The 25,112-nt window shown below is 50.9% G+C and overlaps 1 protein-coding gene across 6 annotated transcripts in view; it reads left to right on the top strand.

Annotated features, from left to right (window-relative positions):
* The first annotated feature begins 18,841 nt into the window (after nucleotides 1-18,841).
* ADCK5 (aarF domain containing kinase 5) overlaps nucleotides 18,842-25,112 on the top strand; it is a 311,405-nt gene continuing 305,134 nt past the window's right edge. For 4 of the 6 annotated variants that reach the window (XM_085604360.1, XM_085604363.1, XM_085604362.1 and 1 more), the window contains exon 1: nucleotides 19,338-19,489. In XM_085604360.1, the coding sequence (XP_085460486.1) occupies nucleotides 19,472-19,489 (18 nt within the window). In that variant the 5' untranslated portion in view covers nucleotides 19,338-19,471. Of the gene's footprint in view, nucleotides 19,490-25,112 lie in introns of all 6 variants that reach the window. The other 2 variants (XM_085604359.1, XM_085604361.1) reach the window with 2 other exon arrangements.

The raw sequence follows: 25,112 nt of genomic DNA, 5'->3' as shown, positions 1-25,112 counted from the left end.
GACCCCGACCCGGGGCCCGGCCGGGCCCCTGGACCCATCCGGGGCTCCCGGGCCCACAGGCGCAGGGGAAGGCCCTCCGGCCACCCTGCCACACGGCAGGGCCCAGTTGCCGGCTGAGGACCGAGAGGGGTCCCAGAGTACCCTGTCCCTAGTAATCCGGAGGAAGGCTACCCCCCGTTCTTGAAACCCGCGCGCTCCGAGTGACGGAGGGGACCCTAGGGGCGAACGCACCCGGCCTCCTGGAGCCCCGGCTGGGATCCGAGAGGCAAATGGACCCTCATCGGGACTTCCAGGCCTGGCCCTGCCATCTGGTCGCCCCATTGGAAAGCATTGCGCGCGACCAGATGGCCGAGGGGAAAGGAGCCACCAGGTGGCCGGCAACTGAAAGGACTCCCGCCTGCCCACCCACCAGGGGCTCGGGGTGGGGACTCTGCTTCCCGGCTGGGCCTCAGGCACGGGGAGGACCACCGGAGCTCTCGGGGCCTGGGCGTACCCGGGGGAGGACTGCCCGGGACCCGTGGAGCCCGTCCCTGGGCACTTTGCCATGCCGCGGCCCGGAGGAGGGAAGCCCCGGGGACCTGGGAGGATGTTGCCCGGGCGTAGCCCATCTGGTCCCCGGCAATGAACCGCACAGCCCCGGCATGGGTGTTCCGGCATACCCTGCCCCTACTAATCCGGAGGAAGGATACCCTCCTTTCTTGTAACCCGCGCGCTGCGAGTGACGGAGGGGACCCTAGGCGCGGACGCGCCCGGCCTCCTGGAGCCCTGGCTGGGATCCGGGAGGCGAATGGACCCTCATCGGGACTTCCAGGCCGGCCCGGCCATCTGGTCGCCCCATTGGAAAGCATTGCGCGCGACCAGATGGCCGAGGGGAAAGGAGCGACCGGATGGCCGGCAACTGAAAGGGCTCCCGCCTGCCCACCCACCAGGGGCTCGGGGTGGGGACTCTGCTTCCCGGCTGGGCCTCAGGCACGGGGAGGACCACCGGAGCTCTCGGGGCCTGGGCGTACCCGGGGGAGGACTGCCCGGGACCCGTGGAGCCCGTCCCTGGGCACTTTGCCATGCCGCGGCCCGGAGGAGGGAAGCTCGCTGCGAGTGACGGAGGGGACCCTAGGCGCGGACGCGCCCGGCCTCCTGGAGCCCTGGCTGGGATCCGGGAGGCGAATGGACCCTCATCGGGCCTTCCAGGCCGGCCCGGCCATCTGGTCGCCCCATTGGAAAGCATTGCGCGCGACCAGATGGCCGAGGGAAAGGTGCGACCAGATGGCCGGGACCGGAAGGACTCCCAGCTGCCCGAGCCATAGCGGTAGGGCTCCCGCCTGCCCACCCTCACACCAAGGGCTCGGGGGGGGACTCTGCTTCCCGGGTTGGCCTCGGGCACGGGGAGGTCCACCGGAGCTCTCGGGGCCTGGGCGCCCGGGGGAGGACTGCCCGGGACCCGTGGAGCCCGTCCCTGGGCACTTTGCCATGCCGCGGCCCGGAGGAGGGAAGCCCCGGAGGCCTGGGAGGATGTTGCCCGGGCGTAGCCCATCTGGTCCCCGGCAATGAACCGCACAGCCCCAGCATGGGTGTTCCGGCATACCCTGCCCCTACTAATCCGGAGGAAGGATACCCCCCTTTCTTGTAACCAGCGCGCTGCGAGTGACGGAGGGGACCCTAGGCGCGGACGCGCCCGACCTCCTGGAGCCCCGGCTGGGATCCGGGAGGCGAATGGACCCTCATCGGGACTTCCATGCCAGCTCGGCCATCTGGTCGCCCCATTGGAAAGCATTGCGCGCGACTAGATGGCCGAGGGGAAAGGAGCGACCAGGTGGCCGGCAACTGAAAGGGCTCCCGTCTGCCCGAGCCATAGCGGTAGGGTTCCCGCCTGCCCACACAGGGCTCCGTGGCTGCAGGGCTCCGGGGCTGCAGGGCTCCGGGGCTGCAGGGCTCCGGGGCTGCAGGGCTCCGGGGCTCCAGGGCTCCGGGGCTGCAGGGCTGCAGGGCTCTGGGCCTGCAGGGCTCCGGGCCTGCAGGGCTCCGGGGCTGCAGGGCTCTGGGCCTGCAGGGCTCCGGGGCTGCAGGGCTCCGGGGCTGCAGGGCTTTGGGCCTGCAGGGCTCCGGGGCTGCAGGGCTCCGGGGCTGCAGGGCTCCGGGGCGGCAGGGCCCTGGGCCTGCAGAGCTCCGGGCCTGCAGGGCTCCAGGGCTCCGTGCTGAAGGGCTCCAGGGTCTGCAGGGCTTTGGGGCTGCAGGCCTCGGGGGACGCCCGGGGGACCCATGGAGCCCGTCCTGGGCACTTTGCCTCGCCGCGGGCTGGAGGAGGAAGCACCCGACGCCCCGGGGAAGTGTCGTCCGGGCTTGGCCCATCTGGTCCCCGCCTGAGAACCGCAATCCCCAGGAGGGGTGTCCCGGCATACCCTGCCCCTACTAATCCGGAGGAAGGCTACCCACCTTTCTTGTAACCCTCGCGCTCCGAGTGACGGAGGGGACCCTAGGCGCGGACGCGCCCGGCCTCCTGGAGCCCTGGCTGGGATCCGCGAGGCAAATGGACCCTCATCGGGACTTCCAGGCCGGCCCGGCCATCTGGCGCCCCATTGGAAAGCATTGCGCGCGACCAGATGGCCGAGGGAAAGGTGCGACCAGATGGCCGGGACCGGAAGGACTCCCAGCTGCCCACACCGAGCCATAGCGGTAGGGCTCCCGCCTGCCCTTGCAGGGCTCCGGGGCTCTGCACCAGGGTCCCTTGTCCCGGGCAGATGGACACTTGGCAGGCCGCAGGACGTGGGATCCCAGGCCCTGACCAAAAATCAGGAGGCCCGGGGCCGGTCCCTGCTTCTCAACACAGCCAGGCTGGGGAGGTCGGGGAGCCTGCCCAAGCACGAGGGACCCGTCCCGGGCACACAGTCCATGAGGTTGTGCGCTCGTTTTCCACAATTTTCTTCAGAATAGTGCGTAGTTGCGCTAGGCAAAGTCCGCCCAGCCCTACTCAGGATGTGCTCTCGTTTTCCACAAATTTTTTCAAAATTCTGCGTAGTGGCGCTACGCAAAGTCCGCCCAGCCCTAATGGTAAGAGGACATCCCACTTACGCCTCATAGGTTCCTCAAGACCCATAATCATGCCTTTTAGGGTTCGGTTGAATCTCTAAACCAACCCATTTCATTGGGGGTGGTAAGGAGTGCTAAACTTGTAGGTTACCCCACACTCCTGCCACAGGGACTTCATATACTTGGAAATGAAGTTTGTATCTCGGTCAGACACTACCTCTCTAGGGAATCCCACTTGGGAGAAAATTCCTATCAGTGCCCGTACCACCAAGGGGGCAGTAACTGTCCTCAGAGGTATGGCTTCTGGGCACCGGGTGGCATGGTCCACCAAGACCAGGATGAACCTGTTGCCAATGGCGTTCTTGGGGTCCTGTGGTCCCACAATGTCAATACCCACCCATTCAAAGGGGGTGCTGACCACAGGGAATGGCTGGAGAGGAGCCTTTTGCTTCCTCTCACTCTTTCCACTTGCCTGGCAAGTCTGACAGGTCCTGCAATGAGTGTCTGAACTCTCGCGCATTTGGGGCCAATAAAAGTGGGTGACAAGCCTCTCAAAGGTCTAGTCCTGCCCCAAATGTCCTGCCAATGGCACATCATGAGCCAGCCCCAGTAAGAAGGCTCTGAAGCGCTGGGGTACCACCAGCACATGGGCTGACCCAGGCTCTGCAACCTTAGGCTCACTATACAGGAGACCATTCTCCCAGTAGATCCAATGTGATCCAGACTGATCACCTGCTGCCTGGCTTGCAGCCTGCTGCTGCAAACCCACAAGAGAAGGGCATTCCTTCTGCTCCCTGCAGAACTCTTCCCTGGAGGGTCCTCCTTCCTGCTGCCAATGTGTCAGCTCAGGCAGGTCCCCAGTTCAGCTACCTGTTCCCCTTTAGGCTCCTGGGCCTCCCTCTCAGGCTCCAGGTCCTCTTGAGAACTCTTACTGGCTGCCATGGACCGTGTTGTTACACATGCCCAGTCGGGCAGGCCCAACATCCCCAAATAAGCACTTCGCTCCACCTTCGCCCAAGGTTATCTCTCCAAATAGTTCCCTAACAAGCAGTCAGCAGGCATGGCGGGCCTCACAGCTACCTGAAGAGTACCAGAGACCCCCCCCCCCACTCAAAGGGAACCTGAGCCACCTTGCAGTGGCTCTCTGTGTTGTCAGTGGCAACAACTGGGTAAAATGCATTGGGGACAACCTGCTCTTGAGACACCAGGTGACACTTGACAGCTGTCACACTGGCTCCTGTGTCTCTAAGAGCCTCCACTCTAGGCCATTGATGGTCACCCACTGCCTGTACTTCTTAGTGTTATCAGGCAGTTGGGTCCTGGGGACCACCTCACAGTCTCCTAAAGAGACAAGGGACATCTCTGCGGGACCTCACCCACCTTGAACACCCCTCACCTCCCCCAGGGCTACACTCGCCATCTGCCTGTGTGGAGCACCAGTGGGTGCTGTCTTTCCAAACTGTGGGCACCAGGGATCATTAGACTTATGGCCCATTTTTCCACACTTGTAGTACTTCAGGGGTGCCCTAAGAACAGGGTTACCTGTCGGGCCCCGTGCTTCTTCTCAGGGGCAGGCTGGGAACCTTTCCCTTGGTTCCCTTGGGAATTACTTTGGGGCCCTCTCTGGAAGTCCCTCTGTTTACCCATGTCCCCCCCACTCCTCTGCTGGGGACCCTGCTCACTCTTGGCTAAGTCTCCCACGTGACACTTGTGGACCTGGGTGCTCACCCAGCGGTCCGCCTCCTCAGCAAGCTTCCTAGGATTAGTCAGCCTGCTATCAATCAGGTGCTGGCGTAGCTCTGGAAAACAATTACTTGACAAGTGCTCCCATGCAATTAAATCAAAGAGCCCCGCAAAATCATTACCTTTGCTACCCTTCACCCAACCATCCAATGCTCTGCAAAAGAAAGTTACATATTCCACCCATGTGCCTGACCCCACCTTCTTGCAATTTCTAAACCTCTGTCTATACAATTCCGGAATCAACCCATACCGGGACATCAATGCATCTTTCATGTGGCTATAAGAATTATGGACTTCAGAAGGCAAGTCTAACAATATGTCCCGCCCCTCACTAAGGAACCGCCCCCACAGCCCCGCTCCCCAATCCTTCTCAGGGACCCGGTGGGAAGACATGGCTACCTCATAGGCCTTGAACCACTGCCCAATATCATCATTCTTATAAAACTTTTTCACCACATCTTTAGGAATATACACTCTAGCTTCCACAGGCATTGACGGTGTACTGCCACCAGAGGGAGTAATTTCTAAGCTCTTTGCTTTCAATTCCATCTCCCTCAAACTTTTCTCATGCTCAAACTGCATCCTCTTTTCTTCCAGGGCCAATTTCCTAATTTTCAACTCCAATTCTAACTGCCCACTTAACTTGAGCTTGGTCAGCTCCATCCAGAAACACTGCTAACTACTGGGGAGGTTGCTCTCCTCCCTCCTGGACCCAATGGCCCACTCAGCTGCTCCTCTGCATTCTCAACCCCTTCCTCATCCTCAGGGCTACTCCTTGCTGCGACCCAGGCCCTCAGCACCTTCTGGAACTCATCCTTCTTGGGGAGACCGGTCATTGCAACTTTAAATTTCCTGCAGAAGTGCTTTAGCTGTCTCACATTGTAGCATTCCAGTTTCTCCCCCTCCCAATCACAATCAACAGATGCTCTAGATGCTGCTTTCTCCATGGTGGTTAAACTTGGCAGTTCTTTGCAAAAATAGAAAATCCCAGGAAAAACAATCTACCATAGGTATGTGGTCGCGTTTTAGTCTGCACTCATTAGTAGTGTTCCCCAATCACTGTATATGACTCACAAATGCAAGTCCAGAATCCCACCGCAGCCACCAATGTTATATTTGGGGGACTCTAGTTGGCAGAGGTAGGTACCTTTGACCAAATAGGGGCCCTTGTGTCTAGTCAGGGTAAGAGGGTACACTCCTAAAATAACCCCTGCTCACCCCCTTGGTAGCTTGGCACGAGCAGATAGGCTTATCTCAGAGGCAGTGTGTTAAGCATTTGTGAACACATACAGTAACCCAGTGACAACACTACAGATGGACACCACACAAGTTGTATATTAAAAATAAGTATTCTTTATATAATTTTAACACAAGACCATAGACGACAAAAATCCACAATACTGTACTTTAAAATGGTAGAATTAGCTTAGTTCTCTTTAGATGTTAAAATGCGACACTTTGAGTTTAATGTACCTTTGGATGCGTAACGCTATACAATGAAAGTGTTGCAGGGAAGGTGATGCATCAGTTCCTTACACGCAATAACGGTGATGCGTCGGGTCCCTACTGATGCGTAGGGAATACGTTGGTTCTTCTCTGCGAGGGCAGGTGATGCGTCGGTTTCTTACTGCGCTTCCGTGGCGATGCGGTCCGCAATGCCGTGATGCGATGAAGATCCGAAACAATGCGACAAAGATGGCGTCTTTTTCTTGATGCGACAAGATGCGTGCACGCCCGACGGCCGTGCGGCAACTCAACGATACTTCTGAGCCGCGACAGGCCCTGCGACGCGCTTCCTGGTGATACGGCAGCGTCTGATGCTACATCGATCCTCTTCTCCGGTGATGCGAGGTGCTTTCGCATTGTGAAGCAACAGCTGCAGTACGGCGTCACGCTTCTTGCTCGTGAGTCGCGCTTCCAGCTCCTTGCGACACGCAGTCCCTCAGAAAGCCCAGCAAAACTGCAGGCACTTCCAAAGAACTCTGGAGGAGTTGGTTGGTGAAGTCTGTTGTCCCTGAGACTTCAGCAGGAGGCAAGCTCTTTTCTCAAGCCCTTGGAGATCCTTTCATGAGTTGAATAAAGTACACACAAAGTTCCTTTCTCCTCTCTTTGGCAGTCAGGCAACCACTGCAGGCCAATCCCTCAAGCTTAGGGATAGTCTCTACTCAGTCTCTCTGGTTCCTCTCGTCAGCAAAGGTTTCTTCTTGTTTCCCAAAAAGTGATCTAAAGTTCTGGGGTCTGGGTCCCCCTTTTTATACACAGTTTCTCTTTGTTTTCTGAAGGCAGAGAGGCCTTTGCCTAGTCCAAACCAGTTCTGGTCAGTCCTGGAGCACATTGTTGACAAGACTCCTTCTTTCCTTTCACTGTGCGGGGCAGGGACATCAGATGCACCACAAGAGGTGGAGCCAGCATTGTGGAGGCAAGGCACAGCCCTATTCAGGACCCAGGTGCAACTCCTCCCACCCATCTGCATGCAGATCTCTCTATTAAGCCCTGTGCTGACTCACCCCATCTCCTGGAATCCCCCAGCCCCTGTCACTCAAACCCCAGACAAGGAATACACAACCTAGCAGAGGCAGGCTTGAATGGTTAGACAAGAAAATACCTACTTTCTAAAAGTGATATTTGCAAACACAGAATGTTAAAACCAACTTCACTAAAAGATGCATTTTATAATTCTGAGTTTAGGCATACTAAACTCGAATTTCTACCTAGTTCCCTGAGTCAGTTAGAATTATAAGATGTAATAATTAAACTGCCCATTCTGGCCTATAGGGAACAGGTAGCCTTGCAATAGTGAAAAACAAAAATGCCTGTAATTCACTATTAGGACATGCCACGCACACCAGGGCATGCCTACCTTATACTTACAATGCACCCTGTCCTCGGGCCTACCATAGGGGTGACTAATATGCAGAAAAGTGAAGGTTTAGGGACTAGCAAGTGGGTGCACTTGCCAAGTCAGCATGGCAGTACCAGACTGCACACAGGCTCTGCAATGGCAGACTTGAGACACACTTTTACTGGCTGCTTCTGTGGGTGGCACAACCAGTGCTGCAAGCCCACCAGCAGCATTTGGTTTACAAGCCCTGGGCACACTCAGTGCACTGTACTAGGGTCTGACAACTAAACCAAACCGCCAATCGTGGAATCACTAATCCATACATCAATTTACCATAGGGAGCACTTGCACTGTGGTACTGGACAGCAGTGGCACAGTGCCAAAAGCATCTATAACCAGCAAAAACGCATGAGGCAACAGCAAAAAATGGAAGGGAGACACACGCCAAGGTGCCAGGTCTAACACCCCTCTTACTCTTAACTATAGTTTGTTTTTATTTTTCTAAAATTCTAAAAGGACTTCACCAAGAACCTAACACGACGTTTAGTAATTTGGAAAAAGTTGTTGGACCCCACCGCTGATCCACCAATGTAGGAAGTAGGCTCTGTATATACTATACCAATGTGAGGTATAGTGTGTACAGAGTCCAGTGGATCCCCAAAGGCTTACAGAGGTAAAAGTAGATAATGCCTTACTCTCTATTTGTGGTAGTGTGGGTGAGCAGTAAAGCTTTATCAGAGGGTAGTGTTAAGCATTTATTGTACACAATCAGGCAAGAAATGATGTCACACACTCAAAGACTGAACTCTGACCAATTTGTTTTGTATAAAAATATTATTTTGTTGTATTTTATTTCTAGAACCAAGCCAAGCCTGGTGCAGGTAAGTGAAATAATACTGTTGAATGCAGTTGTATGCAATTGGTATGGATACAGGTAGGTCAATTATTCAGAAACAGTTGTAATTACTTTTCAGTTACTTTTTAAATTACTGTATGATTACTTTTTAGGTTACTTTTCAGATTACTCACTGGGACATTTCCTAAATGAAAGGTGAGTAAATCAGTTTTTGTAAGCACACAGTTTCATAGGTTTTCATACAATTTTCCAACTCCATACTTAGAACATTTTTCACAGAAAAGCAATCAATGCAATCCTATAGGAGGAAATGAAGTTATCGGTTTATAGTTAAGTACTTGGTTTTGAGAGTTGGTTTTCTGGGGTTAGAGCAAGGGTTCCCCCAGGATCAAGGATCCACTCCAAGAAACCCCTCAGCGGCACTAGGGCGGCTGGGTGCGGAGTGCTGAGGCCCAATGTTAACAAATAGGGGCTAGGAAGCCTCCGGTTGCAGGCTGCTCATGAGCAGGCCACAAGGTTGTGGGAGCAAAGCTCCTGGAAGTAAGCACAGGGCAAAGGGAGGCTCAAGTTAGCACACAGAGTGCACCCACAGCAGCACAGGGGCGGCTGGTTGCAGGGTGCTGTTTTGGCATTGGGTGCCCTGTTGCTTTCAGTAGGGATTCTCCGGTTGCAACAGACACTGCAGGCTCAGGATGAAGATCTTCTGGAGGTGACCACCAGTTGGAGAGGTAAGTTTGGATGATGTGGGATGCCGGGACACCATCGGTTGGGCCATCCAAGGCCGGGGGGCATTAGGTGCCACGGTGTCTTTTGGCATTGGGTTTTTCCTACTGGCTCTGGTCGCGGAGATCCTCCAGAAAGGGCCTGCAGGCATCGTCGAGAGACTCAAGAAAGGTCAGGGATCACCAGATCCCAGGTCAGGATTGCTAGAGAGACCTCCACCTGGTGTTTGGCCACTCGACCTCGGGCCATGGGCATCAGGTGCAGTGTGGTGTAGACACGTGGATTTGGCTGTAGGCAGAGTCTGTTGGTGAGCAAATCCAGTGCTCAAGGGAGACAAAGTCTTTTTAGTGAAGGCAGGGCAGGTCCTCTGGCTTCTACTGAAGTTCACACTGGGATTCTGCTGGAGCAGGTCAAGGTCGGGACAGGCCGGGAGGGCTGGGGCCAAGTCAGTTGGTGTCCTCCTCTACTTCCTTGAGCACAGCTCTTCGGTCCTTCTTCTTCTTGTCTGAGGAGGCAAGGTTTGGGGTTACCCCTAAATACTTGATTTATCAGCGTTTCAGGGAGGTACAGGTTGGGACCAATGGGTCTCTTCCTTGTGGTGGGTACACCCCCTATTATGCCACCCTCCAGTGGGAGGAGGGCATAAGCCTCACTCTGGTTGGGTAGGTCCCCACATCTTCAAGATGGAGGGTACTGAGTTGTGCTTCCCGTTGCCTCCCCCACCTGAGGGGTGGGGTTGGCAAAGGTGGGCACACCTCTTTTTCTATCTTGGTTTTCATGCTGATTCTCCCGCCCAAAGTGGGGGTCAGAACCGTACGGGCCAGTTGCTGTGGCAGCAAATGCCTGGATCAGCTCACAAAAGCGTCAAGCCTTTAAATCTTCCCCTTCGTGGACCCTGCCCATCCTGGGAAAGGATGTGTGGCACGTCTGCCCAGGATGTTCTTTGTTTCCAGATCCCAAGAGCGGGAGACTCTCGACCCAGGGCTCCAGAAACACGTCTGGGGTGGCAGCTGGTCAGCAGCCAGGACACTAGAGTTCGGTCGTTTTTCAGGGGGCATCTCTAAGATGCCCTCTGAGTGCATTTTTCATTAAATCCCACACTGGCATCAGTGTGGGTTTTATGTGCTGGGAAGTTTGATACCAAACTTCCCGGATTTCAGTAAAGCCATTATGGTGCTGTGGAGTTCGTAATGACAATTCCCAGACCATATACTCTTTATGGTTTTACTGCACTTACAATGTCTAAGAATAGACTTAGATACTGTAGGGGTACAGGGCTCATGCACAGGTACCCTCACCAGTTGCATAGTGCACCCAGCTAGAGGTGTGGATGACCTATGCCATAGGCAGGGGGTTGTAGACATGGCACACAGGGATGTGTGCCATGTCGGCTCTTCACTTTTCTCTGCACCAAAACACTCAGCCTGCAACAGCAGTGTGTGGGTGTTAAGGTAGAGGACCTCTAAGGGTTGCACAATAAGTGCTGCAGCCCTAAGAGGCCATCTCTGGTCACAGGGCCCTTGGTACCTAGGTTACCTTTTATAAGGGACTTACATGTGGCCAGATAGGTTCCAATTTGGGGGTACACAGTACAGTTTTAGGGGAAATACATAGGCCCTGGGTACCAGTTAGCAGGAACCCAGGGAACACTTAGTCAAAGAGCACCAACATCAGGCAAAAAGTTGGGGGCAAGTGCAACCATGCAAAAGGGGAGCTTTTCTACATCAACCTCTAAAATATCACAGCAAGACACATCAATAAGCTCTAATATCACACAATTTTAGGATTGGCAGCAAATCACAGGAAAGAGGGTGCATGTGTCTGGGGCAGTGGTGGCTCCCCCATTGGGGTGTGGGGGCGTGGCCCCACTGCTTTATCGCAATGCGTGGAGGCAGAAACATAAAATGGTAAAACTACCATTTTAGGTTTCTGCTTCTTGCACTACGAGAAAGCAGAAGTGCCTGGTTGTGGGAGGGTGGGTGGGCGATCCCGCTTGAGGGCAGGGGGGAGGGGCTAGCCCAAGGCTTTGGGCCCTGACTGCTTTGGTCGGCCTGGGGCCGGCCAAAGCAGTCAGGCGCACTATCCCTTTTCTCTATGTAGGCTGTATGCAGCCTACATAAAGAAAAGGGCCTCCGATTAGGCTCCCGGCTGGGGCGCTGTGCGTCTGCACCACACCAATGACAACGCTGCCACTGCAGCGTTGTGATTGGCTTAGAGGAGGGGAGGGAGGCTGCCTGCTTCCTGTCCTGTATGGAGAGGAAACGAGATGCGACGCAGGACTGGAGGAGATTCCGGGTAAGTTGAATTTTATTTATTAAATTAAACCCCTCTCTCCCCGCGCGACCCCACCCCCCCTGCTGGGTGCTGACTTCTGTTCTGATCCAATGCTCGCCTTACTCTTGTGCGCCTCCGCCCGCTGCCACACTCCTCCAGGGATGTAGCAACTAGCCAGCATGTTCAAACGATACACCTGACCACACTCCACCCAGACACGCCCTGTGTGCTTTACAGCATGTTCTCAGTGTACTACAGTGACGGGAAGTTGTCAAGCCAGGCAGAGCTATTGATTTCCAGGCAACCAACTGTTATTACTCCTTCCAAGGACTCCCCTCTAGTGTGCATCCTCCCTACATTCTTAATAAGGCAGGAGCAACAGAGCTGGAAAGACGCCCTCTAATTCCAGATAGTGCACGTGTTTACCCGTACGCCTATGCTATGGCTCTGCTGATTCTGCATCTTGGGAATGGGTCTTAGGTGCTTGTTCCACTATGACTGCTGAGTGGCCCAGCCTCAGGTGTGACTCCTTCAGCTTGTCCTGGATTTTTAACTAACTGTACATTGCATTCTGATATTGGTCATGAATCTTCCTATTTCATTACTTTGCATTGCAATTTCATCTAATTTGTGTACCGCGCATCTACCACTATCGTGATCTCGCAGCGCGCTTTCCGTGTCCAGTTAGTTGCAGGCCGGAGCATCCTTGTCTTGTCTGATTGACAGCAGGCTGGAACCCGATACATTGGAGTTTGCAAGAAAGGATGGGGAGAGTGGGATTGAAAATTAGACTTAATGAGAGTATAACTGTGAACCTGGCCAAATTAGGCTGACAAATAGGTATAAAAAATGGGTGCACCTGGAGGCGTTTCAGTTCTGATTTGGTCTTATGCAGGAAGTCTAATGCTTACTTTATTTAATAAGATATACAGTAGTTGTGCTACAAGTACAATTTGAATTTGTACTCAGTTCACTCAACAGTCAAGTGCGACTCTGGTAATACTGTCATACTGAGTGCACCGTTAAATGAAGGAATCCATATGCACCACGTCTGACCCAGTCCCAGCAGTCATTCTGTAATTCTGCTTTAAAATAAATGCTGCTGACAAACAACACATGGAAGTGTCAGGGGCCATGGGGTGGTCAAAGCCAGACAGTGCAATCACTTCATCGTAGCCACAGAATTGACAAGACTGCACAAGGCAAAAATCAGATCGTACTTTTTTCATTTTTAAAATAAATCCAAAAATAAAAAAAAGACATCTGTGCAGCCATATTTATGGAGATTTACATTCCCCACAGAATCCTGTAGGCATGCGTAATATTGTTTTGACGTTTTAATGCTATTTTCCTGAACTTTAGAAGGAAATGCTGTGCATAATTATATTATAAAGTTTTAACAAACAGGACTGTCAGCCATACACAGATATCTCCCAACAGAGTTCAACACTCACAGACAGGATTTGCCCTGCTTGGCTTTCGTCAGTGTGGTTGTTTCAGATACTTAACATGTATTCATAGAAAGGAGTCAACAGTAACTCTCAACTGTATGCTGTGCACAGTAAAATGGACGCCACAACCAATATTGGGTAAAGTGAAAAAGCTCTCAGTGGCTTATCGTGAGCATTCTTGAGTCGTAGAAAGGGTGCCATGGATTAATTGCAAGAAAGAGAAAAGGACCCCCTCATGCCCTAAGCTGGGGCACACTCATTAATGTTAGAGAGTCGTAAATGAAATGCCTTTAATGTGTCTAGTATTATGTAGTTCTAGATACGTACATATTAGCATGGTAAGAAGGGACATCAAAACAGCGCAGGCGTCGCAGGATGGGATAGCAAACATATACTGCAAGGCGGCATGTAGATGAGCATAGAAGAGAGATGTACAGGGCTGTGCTGCTGCTTGCCAGGGAAATAGCATGGCAATGAACAGAACAGAGCGAGATATGCAAGAGCTTGCTTCTGTTTGATAGGGACATAGCAAGGCTATGAACATAGAAGAGAGACATACAAGGTTGTGCTGGTGTTTGACTGGGACATACCAAGGAAATTAATATAGAAGGGAGATGTACAGGGGTGTGATGCTGCTTGACAGGGAAATAGCAAGGCAATTAACAATTGCTTTATTAACCTTCCTGTTTTCTCAAATTTTCTTGGAAATGCACCATTTGCCCACTCTTTTTTTCAGATTTTCTTGGAGAGAGAACGCCCTGAACCCTCCGTAGGTTGTTCGGGCTCGCTCGCTACGCTCGCTCGCTGCAGTGCAAGAATTCTTTTACGCCTCACCTCTTTCAAATATCACCAGCCGCGACTGGTCTGGGGACCAACTGAATAGCATCTTTGGCTAGGGACATGTATGATACAATGTGCAGCTCGAAGATTCTAACAGATGGGACAGCACCTGCATTCAGGGGACTCCTGAGGATGCTGGAGGAAAGGATATTCTAGGTTTGGTCTAAAACCTCTTGCGTTTATAAGTGTCTGAGTGAAAAATTTAGTCAGTAGAAGCTGTTCCACCTTATCCGCTGTCATACACTCTCCTCCCATAGTATAGTCAAGTAACACTCTTCATAAACACTTTACAACATTTTTAGGATTTGTTGGCATGCCTAGGTTTCTTCGGAAACTTATATCATTTTCTATAGCCTTAAAACTATATTTAGCTAATTTTTGTTAAGATGTCAAATAAGCGAGGAAAAATGCCATAGGATGTGCTAAATTGTTTTCATTTATTTGAGTGGTACGTTGCTTATTATCCGTTTCCTTGCCACATAATTTGACTTTCCTTGCCTCGTCATTTAGTTAAACCTGGAACATAAGTTGTCTTCTACTGCCACATAGTTCAAAATACCCTGAGTGAGCATTCACACAATTGTTATTAATTGACACAGCAATGCTGTTTAAGGGGAAACAACTTCTACAACGTGGTCTTTACCATGCAATACCTTTAACACAAATCCTTTACCGTGTAATATGTTTGCCATGCATTGCCTTTACCACGCAAGTCTTTACCACACATGTACCTTTAACATGCATGCCTTTACAACATAATAGTAAGTATGTGCCAGGTAAGAGAGAGAGAGAGAGAAAGAAACAGTGTGTATTTGGTACGGGTATTTTTAGGGGTGGGAAGGGTATTTGGTTGGTAAGGGTATTTTTAGGATAGGGTAAGGGTATTTGGGTGGCAAAGGTATTTTAAGGATTTAGGGGGGTAAGGGCATTTGGGTGGTAAGGGTAAGGCGGATATGGTATTTGTGTGGTAAGGGTATTTTTACAGTTTAGGGTGGGAACATCAATAATTTTCCAAGAACAGGACTTTTCTGTTAAAACTAAACTTCTGCATGCTGCGGGCATAACATTACTACAGTTCGGTGTCTGCGAGAACGTAGCTGTTAGCCCAATGCAAGTCTAGTCACTGACTCATCTAGCCATCATCGCCAAAACATATTCCATAGTGCATATTATTATGTGACCAAAGGCAGAGCAACACAAAGGCTCTGAATTTCTGATAGAAGCATTAAAATATAACAACAGGCATTGTTGCCTCCAAGTTATTTGCAGAAAACGATCAGATCAGTTTATGTTGTACCACGGTGTACAGCACCTTCATTTGTTAAGTGCATATACGGGTCAAACTGCAATAGTAATCTGGGATTCAAAACTGCCCAAATTGCTTTTAGCAGTGTTTATAAAACCACTAACAATTTTAGACACAAATAGTCTAAATTCAAAAGCTTCATGTAAATAAAGCTTTACTTTAATAAATAGGGAAAATGTTAATGTGCATGAAAAATATTTTACCACAGTATTATGCAGCTTTTCCTGTGAAATGTCTGCTTTCTGCTGCTAGCATGTGTTCCTGGTGAACAAAGTGTGTTTAAGACTGCAGTCCCTCCCCCGGTCTACAGGGGCAGAGCTGAGCAAATATATAAACACACTTTATGAAACACAGGTCCCCACAAGGCAATTTCTTTAGAAGTTGTAAAAATTGACACAGATGTTCCTGAAGTAATTTTTTTTTTATCATTTAAAGGACATTGCCTTCTGGGGACCTGGGTTCAGGTCCCCACAGTGCAATCAAGTCCCCTCAGTGTGAGTGTGTGATCACACCCAAGTCCACAATAGATACAGGGACCAGAATTAGAGAAGCAAAAACTGGGACAGGTCAGACATAAAAGTAGGGCTAAAGCCTTTAGTCTTATTTGTACATCAGGCCTGCTTGTTTTTTTGCATAGTCTTTAAAAAAGCTAATTAATTAAATATATATATAACATCCATACGAGAACCTCCGGCATGGAGTCCCTGACCATTCAGGGCGGCTTCTTAGGCGGGCACGGAGGGGTCCCGTCACATCCTCACTCAAAAGAAACAAGAAGAAGCCCAATACTGAGGAGAGAGGCTTTATTCAGGGTCATGCGGCATAAGAAAGCTTCCTAAATTCCAACATGTTTCGGCGGATGAGCCTTGGTCACGGAAGGAAGTTGACCGCCAAGTGCGTTACTGCACGCATTTAAATGTAAAGTCACGTGACTATCTGTGAGCCTGCATGTTCCATAATGCACTCGGGACAATGTTGTATTGCTGGATGTATCCCGACAGTTCTTAATTCTTGTGGCACAGCTGATGTCGTGCTCACTGCGTCTTGCCGGTGCACTTTATCTCAAAATCAATGCAGTCACGTGAATGATTGTTATCGCAAAATGCTTACTGTTCTTGGACTCCGTCCAAAGCATCGCGTCCCCAGCACGATCAGTGTGGAAGTCCTCCACATCGAATCCCTTCCAACGCAGCACTGAAATTTGCTGTATTAGCTTGCCTTCGTAGGTTCCAGCGCGGCGAGTGGGTCATACTCCATAATTAATAACCATACGAGAACCTCCGGCATGGAGTCCCTGACCCTTCAGGGCGGCTTCTTAGGCGGGCACGGAGGGGTCCCGTCACATCCTCACTCAAAAGAAACAAGAAGAAGCCCAATACTGAGGAGAGAGGCTTTATTCAGGGTCATGCGGCATAAGAAAGCTTCCTAAATTCCAACATGTATATATATATATCATAAATGTGTGTATTGTGTGTATACATACACAAGCACAAACTTACAAGGCTATGTTTATATAGCCTTAGCAATCACAGGACCTCCCCCTTGCGCCCCCTGCCCCCTCCTCCCTGCTCTGTCTTTGCTGAAAGCAGGCAGCAACCTACTCCTGTGATGCCTGGTAGAAACAAATAAATTACTTCAAACTTCAGAGGCGACTGAAAGGAGACCAATACCTATAAATTCTGCTGCACAGCAGTGCTTTAAATGGGCCGGTACTCACAGGTACTGAGTACCGGCACTATGTATTTTTAACAAGCTGAGTACTGGCACTTCTCCAGTGCCAAGGTGAGTACCGGTACTCCGATTCATAAGGTGGGCACTGGGCCAATGCCTGAGGGCCAGCTGTCGGCTGTTCTGGCGTCTGTATCATTCAGCTGAACGGCCTGCTGGAGGCCTCTGCTCCTAGATGGAAGCTCTCATAGTCCTCAACCGTCCCCTGCCGGGTCTCCATGCTGGGTCGTCTTGTTAGTGTATTGGACATCGGCTGCCAGGGGCAAAATGATGTGTGCAGCCTAAATGGGTGGGAGGGAAGTGAGCCTGCATAAGTGACCGTGCCATTTAACCGCTTGGCCTCCTACTGAGGCCTGACTCACTTGCTCCTTGAAATCCACCCCCCCCCCCCCCCCCCCTGCTGGGACATTGGCTGGAATAGGGTGGTGGAGATGGCCTATGCGGCCTGCCTGGAGCCCAGGTGAGGTGGGAGGAGGTCTACTGACCTGCTCATCAGAGGCTAGTATTATTCTTCCCCTGACCTACTGGACTCTGAACATGCTCACGACCCTGCAGTGCGCACTGTCTGCCACTGCAAGCTCTTCTGCTGAGGGAAGAGGAAGGAGAATGGGGTGAAAGAAGGTGAAGAGTGAGTGGGCAGAGATAGAAGGAGCAGAGGAGAGTTTAAAGGGGGAAAAATAGAGACAGAAGGAGTAAGCACAGACAGAGATGGGGAAGACACCCCACCATTAAGACAGATATGGAAAGAGTAACGGAGATGGCAGATTAGATATAGAAAGAGTGATAGTAGAGGATTATAGGATATCTTTGGGGTAAAGAGAGTGGGGCAGAAAGAGAAATGGATACAAATGGGAGAGACATGAGTGGGGAGGGATCGAGAGATTAGAGATGTGTAGATTAACAGAGTCTTTGTCTGCTTGTTTGTGTGCATTTGCCTGGTTGTGTGTGAGAGAGAAACTAAAACAGAGAGGAAGAGAATCAGGACACCCAGGAGGTATTTGAAAATAAATACGTCTAATGCTTGTTATTAATGATGCTCTCGTCCTGGTGCATATTGATTCTTAGCCAGAAAGAGCTAATAAAACTGTTGATGACTTGGCTGCATTCAGGGTTTAGAAGCTCTTTGCATTGCTCCCAGAAGTACTTCACACCACCCTTTATTAGCATATGCACCTGTTAATCTGCACATATGGAAACTCTGAGACAACTGTCAAGGGCAAAATGAATACTCAATAGAAGTGTTTTATATCATCATGTCTCACCCCACCTCCAACCCCGCCCACTAGCCACGCCCCCAACTCAATCTAATGAGTACCTGCACGTATTTTAAGCACTGCTGCACAGGAAGACTTGACCTTTGTCCCAAAAACCGGGTGAAGTATTTGAAATTTAGAAAGGTGTGGGGATACTCCTCTGAAATCCGGGACACAAGATAGTTAAAATAAAATAAACAAACACACACACACACTCTCTTCCCCCAAACACCCCAACACTCCCCACCCTGTCTCCCCTCTGCTGGGAGCATGCAGCCGACCTCCTCCTGAGTTGCTAACATAAAAAGATAAATTATTATTTTCAGTCTTCAGAGTCCCCTGTGGAAGGAGAATATGCATTTCAATTCTGCTTTGCTCAATTGCCCGACCTTTGTCCCCAAAACCGGGACATTTAAAATAGACAAAACTGTCGGGACACCGAGGCAGTCGACAGAAAATAGGGACTGTCCGGGACGTCTGGTCACCGCGTCTTTCACCTACCAGGTGAGTCTTTCCCCCGAACAAATGGAGAAAACGTGGCTCACGTGCGATACACACGTCCATCTGTCAACACTGCACTGGTGAACAGAACTCTCCGTGCACGGGAAGCGACCAATCAAGGGAGGCTGGACCGTGCGCGAGGCTACTCGAACCATCAGCTGCAGCCAATTGAAGCAAGCAGGCTTTCAGCCAATCAGGTCGTACGCTGCCTCGAGGGCACATCCGTGGGTTAAAAAAAAGTTATTGACCAATAGGCGGTGAGGAGGCGTGGCTCGAGCTGCGGAAGTAGTAGAAGGAGGTAGTACCACAAGAGGGTGGGAGGGGCTGCCAGGGAACCCCAAGGGTACCCCGGTCTAGACTCAGCAGGAGAGCCGGGGAAGCTGGAGGGACCCCAGTTGAAGTAAGGGAGGGAGGCCAGAGGGACCCCAGTTTAAGTAGGGGAGGGAGGCCAGAGGGCCCCAGAAGAAGAGGGGGAGGGAGGCTTGAGGGTCCCAGAGAAAGAGGGGCTCCAGTGGAAGTGGGGGAGGGAGGCCAGAGGGCTCCAGTGAAAGAGAGAGGTCGGTCGGTCAGAGGGTCCTAGTGGAAGAGAGACTGGGAGGCCAGAAGGGCTCCAGTGGAAGAGAGGGTGGGAGGAAGGAAGGGCTACAGGCCAGAGAGGGCCCACAAGGACTAGTGGAGAAGGGGAGCGGCTGGTAGCAGAGAGGGGAGGGCACAGGGGTGTGGGCTGGGCCGTAGGGAGGAAAGTCCAGAGGCAGCTGGGAGGGGAGGTGATGGAGAGGGACCGGAGAAGGGCAAGGTAGAGGGCTCCTGAGAGGACTGGGCAGGGAGAGCACCTGCACACGTACAGAGGCGCTGTCCTACTACAGGACACACACCCATCCAGAGGGGGCGGCCCCCAGGAGACAGCTGCAGCCTGCCCTCGCCTCCAGCATGGAGCTGCGGTGGCCGGTAAGTGCCAAGGGCCCTCGGGCTGTTATGTCTGGGCCGCGGTCTGGGACATGTGAGTGTATGTTGTCTCCAAGACAACGGTGGCGCGAGGTCTTATGGGATCTTTCACTTGAAATAATCTGGCAGCTCGTAGCTCCTAGCTCCTAGAAACTGCAGTCACACTTTACTGTGTTAGCTGATAGGGGAGGGGCGCTCACGGCTGGTTGGAGCAACCCCCGACTGATGATATAGCTGAGGTATGGTCTCCTCTGTGGTGAAGGAGCTCTTGTAGCTGCTGATTCACCTGGGTGGACTCATGACTTTTGAAACAGCTTGGGAATGAATGTATGACTGGTGATACATTAGGATGGATGCATGACAGCAGCGATCGTTGGGTGACGGGGCGACACTGATCTCTTGGGGTGAGAAGGTTTAGACATGGTTTAGCTTGTCATAGGGCTGGTCCGACTCTTTGATACAGCTGTGGGCAGGTGTGACTGGGTCTGGCCCAGTGGTAAGCCATGTGGCTATTGTTGTGCATTGTAAATGTTCGTCTGTGCGTAGGTGAGACTCGCCGGTCTGTGCCAGTGCTGAGCAGTGCCTGTGCCCAGGTTCCTCGCACTACCCTGCTGTAGTAGGGCGTGTGACTGCCGCTGAGCAGTGCGAGTGCTCGCATGTGCTCGCTCTGTTTCTATGTATTGTACCTGGCTCACTCCGAACACCTACCTGCCCTCGAGGGTGGGTGTTGGGGCACATGGCCCCCTCATGGACACCTAGGCAGACACAATTCAAGATCTCTTCTCGGTAGGAAAGGGAGTTGAATAACTGACTTAAGCATTCATCGTGGGACCAATAGGGGTGGTGCACATCTGTGTGACCACCTTTCTTTTCCAGACTGCCTGGGAGTCGAGGGTTGTCTGAGATAAGGGTGGGGGAGAGTGCATCTCTTGTCCTTGTCTAATCAGTCTGCGGAGCGCAACATTTGCACCATTCTAATTCCATATGTGCTCTTGTCTGTTTTCTGTGGGTTTTTTCATCATTGTCACGTTTATACAGGCGCCCTAGAATGGGTGCTAACGCTGCTAAGTGGGTAGGATCTTAATCCACTGGCACGAATGAATGAATCTTTATTGTATGATTACTTAAAATCTTATACAAAAGCGATAGCATAAAAAAGGCAGCATCAGTTATGCCATAAAATGATGCAATATAAACATTTAAAAATGTGGTAGCGTTTGTCGCCAGGCAAAATTAACCGCCACCCTAGGTGTGCGGTCAAAGGCGGTTGTATGGGCAGTCCGGGGTGAGACAACACTTACGCAAAGCCAAGACTATGAGGTGCATGGGCGTGCAATATAGTGCCGTGCGGGCATGCATTGGGTTAAGTTATACAGGGCGGGTGTCACCGGCTAGTGTGGCAAATAGAAAGCAGTAGTCTGCCTGGGTCGATACAAATCTAATGTTAAAATCGCCAATTACATGCTCTGTAAAGTGTCGGTCTATTTGGCGCATTATGGTGCAAAGGGCCGCGCCAAGAGATTATGAAGGGTGCTCGATGGAAAAACAGGACCGTGTGCGAGCCCCTAAAGTGGTACGCCCTTTATCCATGCTGATATTAGTCATTAAAATGCATGCTCTGTAAGGTGTTGGTCTATTTGGCGCATGACAGTGAAAAGGGGCCTTGCCAAAGATTATGTGAGGAGCTTGATGGAAATTCAGAACCGTATGCGGGCCCCTAGAACGACCCGTCCTTCATGCAAATGACATGCTGGCATGTTGTCAGTGATGTTCATGTGCCACACTGTCAGTTCAATGCCACCACAGTCACACCACGGTCATTTATTTGAGTCCCGAAATCACAACTGCTTTTACATCCGTCTGTTTCTTTTATTGCAAGGCGTTCGTGTCAGGCAGGGTTGTATCTTGCATGGTCTGCTAGGATTTGTGTAAGGCCTTCTTTGGACTGGTCTTTAAATGCAATGCTTTCTGTTTGGGTTCTAGCAGGCAGTGGTGTTTTTTGTTTAAATGAGTGTTTCATATTAGAGATTAGTATACACGTTCGTTCTGTATAGCGTCACCAACCACTCCATGTGGATACCATTTCCAGTCTTAGATTTGTATTTAATGTCCTAGTGTATTTTGCTCACTCTAGTCTCCACTCCTAACACCCCAATATGGTATCCCCGGTGACATGAAATGTTTGTTAATCCTACGTATTACAGAGTTAGGACATGAGCACTCGAGTTGTAAAATAGAAATCTGTAACTGTAAAGGGAAAACAACGAAAAGAAAGATACTGACAAAAAACTGAACAAAGGAAATGAGGAGACTGCAGACGAAGGAATTAGAACTAGGAAACTAGACCAGGTCATTTTGCAAACTGTTAAAAAGATGTGTGATCTCTATGGTTTAGGACTAAGAAAATTGGCATCCTAGATGTCTCTGTTTCTTCTAGAATCAAGAAACCTTGGTACGTGGTAGTGTGCTCTGCGAGAACCTTACTGATATAGCACAAGAAGGAGGCAAAGGCAAAATAATTGACATGTTTAAAAGCAGCAGAAATGTAACAAGTATTGGCAAAGCCAATAGGTTTCCCCTACGCAAGACCTATTGGCGCTGTCAATGTTTTTGTGTAGATATGGCTAAGGTGTGTAGCCTCCAGCCAGCTGTCAAGAGGCCAAGAAAGCGGTGGTTATGGGCTCAAAACAACACCTACACCAAACGTTATGAGGCCTTTGCAATGGCGCGCATATGCTACAATCCAAGACATACAGGGAGCATGCACATCATGATAGGGCAAACTCGCACTCTGTGCTTTCCTATCTTCCTGCAGTTTGCAGATTCCACTTATCCAATGCAATAGTTTCCACAGTGCCACATACCAGGCTAGCTCACAAAATGTGCCGACAGTTGCCCAGTGTATTTTTTTTCCTCTCAAGGCTGACAAAAAAAATCAAAAGCCAGGTCTCCCCAATGGATCCATTTCGAGAAAATAGAAACACTCCTCATAAAAATACAAGTCTAAACCTAAACAAGCATTGGCAAAGCAAGTAGGTCTCGCCTTTTGAGAGCTATTGGCTTTGGCAATGTGTTTTGCCGATGCATGTGGAAAAAAAATGCCGAACTGAAGTGATAAAATTTAAGTGAAGCAATGCCAATGCACGTGAAAAAAATAATTAAACACCTATCTGAAACAATAGCAAGTGACTTAAATGCCGAAGTGAAATGATAAAAACATAGTCTTAATAGAGGCAGAAGTACAGCACCAGTAGCGGAGGTACACAAATTAAACTAAATTAAATAGTACTTTGTCTGTGCTGCAGAAAAGCAAACTGAAGTGATGTCAGACATATGCTGGCCAATTAGGATGCAGCTACTGTGATTGACTATCAAGCCTGCAAATGGTAATTGATGGCGGAGCTCCAAGCCCTTTACTGCATACAGTACCCCTCGCAGCAACAGCACATGCTCGCAGCTAGGCAAGACCTAAAAAGGGCTTCTACGAAGAAGTATTGCAAGGCTCCCTGTCCACCATTAAGGGCTTTCAGGCGCCAGCACTAAATTATGCCGATGGTTCTATCCCTATTGCTCTGACAGCAAAAGGGCTACAAGCTCAGTTAACAGCCATGGAGAAACACTGCACAGCAAATTACCTGAAAATAATCACTAAGAGGAAAAACACTGGTCTTCAGAAAAAAAACGGTAACATGACTGAGTCTTTACCATCAGTGGCTCAAAGCTGGAGCAGGTAAGTAACTTTTCATACCAGGGCTTCACTCTGACCAGCAACATGAACTGGGAAGCACATATCAGAAAGGCTATTAAAAAGTTGAAGACCACAATCCATGCCATCCTTTCAGCTTGCTGATCACTTGGAAACGAAATTTCCCCCTGAAAGAAACCTCTGGAAGACTTTGATCATGCTCCCAGCAGACTTCCCACTTTTGCACTGAATTTTGATGTAGGGTACAGCTCTATCTTAGATACATGCCTAATGTCATCAATAAATATGGGCTAAAATGCTGGAAGTCTGACAAAAACCATCTAGGGGATAAAACCTGGACGGGTAATTTTGCCTTGAGCCAAATACGCATTGGCCTGTGAAAACCAAGTACCACTTCTTGGATTTGCAACGTGGATTGCAGAGCTCAGTGTGAGGTCCATACCACTAAAAAAAAGCCAACAGGATGGAGACCAAGCATTGAAAATGCAATAGGTCTCGCCTTTGATTAAGTTAAAGCTATTTGCTTTTCTAATGGTATTGTATAGCAAAGCAAATGGCTTTAACTTAATGAAAGGCGAGACCTAATGTTAGTCAGTGTCGGTCAGTGTCTGTCGGTCAGTGTCTGTCGTCAGTGTGTGTCTGTCAGTGTGTGTGTGTCTGTCAGTGTGTGTCTGTCAGTCGGTCGGTCAGTGTCGGTCGGTCGGTCTGTCTGTCGGTGTCAGTGTCGGTAGGTCTGTCTGTCAGTGTCGGTAGGTCTGTCAGTGTCGGTAGGTCTGTCAGTGTCGGTAGGTCTGTCAGTGTCGGTAGGTCTGTCAGTGTCGGTAGGTCTGTCAGTGTCGGTAGGTCTGTCAGTGTCGGTCGGTCTGTCAGTGTCTGTCGGTCTGTCAGTCTGTCAGTGTCGGTCTGTAAGTGGCGGTCGGTCTGTCTGTGTCGGTCTGTCTGTGTCGGTCTGTCTGTGTCGGTCTGTCTGTGTCGGTCTGTCTGTGTCGGTCTGTCTGTGTCGGTCTGTCTGTGTCGGTCTGTCTGTGTCGGTCTGTCTGTGTCGGTCGGTCTGTCAGTGACGGTCGGTCTGTCAGTGACGGTCGGTCTGTCAGTGACGGTCGGTCTGTCAGTGACGGTCGGTCTTTGTCGGTCGGTCTGTGTCGGTCGGTTGGTCTGTCAGAGTCAGTCGGTGTGTCGGTCTGTCAGTGTCGGTCTGTTTGTGTCGGTCTGTCAGTGTCGGTCTGTCAGTGTCGGTCTGTCAGTGTCGGTCTGTCAGTGTCGGTCTGTCAGTGTCGGTCTGTCAGTGTCGGTCTGTCAGTGTCGGTCTGTCAGTGTCGGTCTGTCAGTGTCGGTCGGTCTGTCAGTGTCGGTCGGTCTGTCAGTGTCGGTCGGTCTGTCAGTGTCGGTCGGTCTGTCAGTGTCGGTCGGTCTGTCAGTGTCGGTCGGTCTGTCAGTGTCGGTCGGTCTGTCAGTGTCGGTCGGTCTGTCAGTGTCGGTCGGTCTGTCAGTGACGGTCGGTCTGTCAGTGACGGTCGGTCTGTCTGTGTCGGTCGGTCTGTCTGTGTCGGTCGGTCTGTCTGTGTCGGTCGGTCTGTCTGTGTCGGTCGGTCTGTCTGTGTCGGTCGGTCTGTCTGTGTCGGTCGGTCTGTCTGTGTCGGTCGGTCTGTCTGTGTCGGTCGGTCTGTCTGTGTCGGTCGGTCTGTCTGTGTCGGTCGGTCTGTCTGTGTCGGTCGGTCTGTCAGAGTCAGTCGGTGTGTCGGTCTGTCTGTGTCGGTCTGTCTGTGTCGGTCGGTCTGTGTCGACGTGTCTGTGTCGGCGTGTCTGTGTCTGTGTCGGCATGTCTGTGTCGGCGTGTCTGTGTCGGTGTGTCGGTCTGTCGGTGTCAGCTAGAGCAGCTCTGTTGACCTAGTTCTTAGGCTCTAGAGCAGCTCTGCTGAC

The sequence above is a fragment of the Triturus cristatus genome, chromosome 5_1 (genome assembly GCF_964204655.1).
Source record: "Triturus cristatus chromosome 5_1, aTriCri1.1, whole genome shotgun sequence".
NCBI classification, from domain to species: domain Eukaryota; kingdom Metazoa; phylum Chordata; class Amphibia; order Caudata; family Salamandridae; genus Triturus; species Triturus cristatus.
This window is presented reverse-complemented; position numbering and strand designations above follow the sequence as displayed.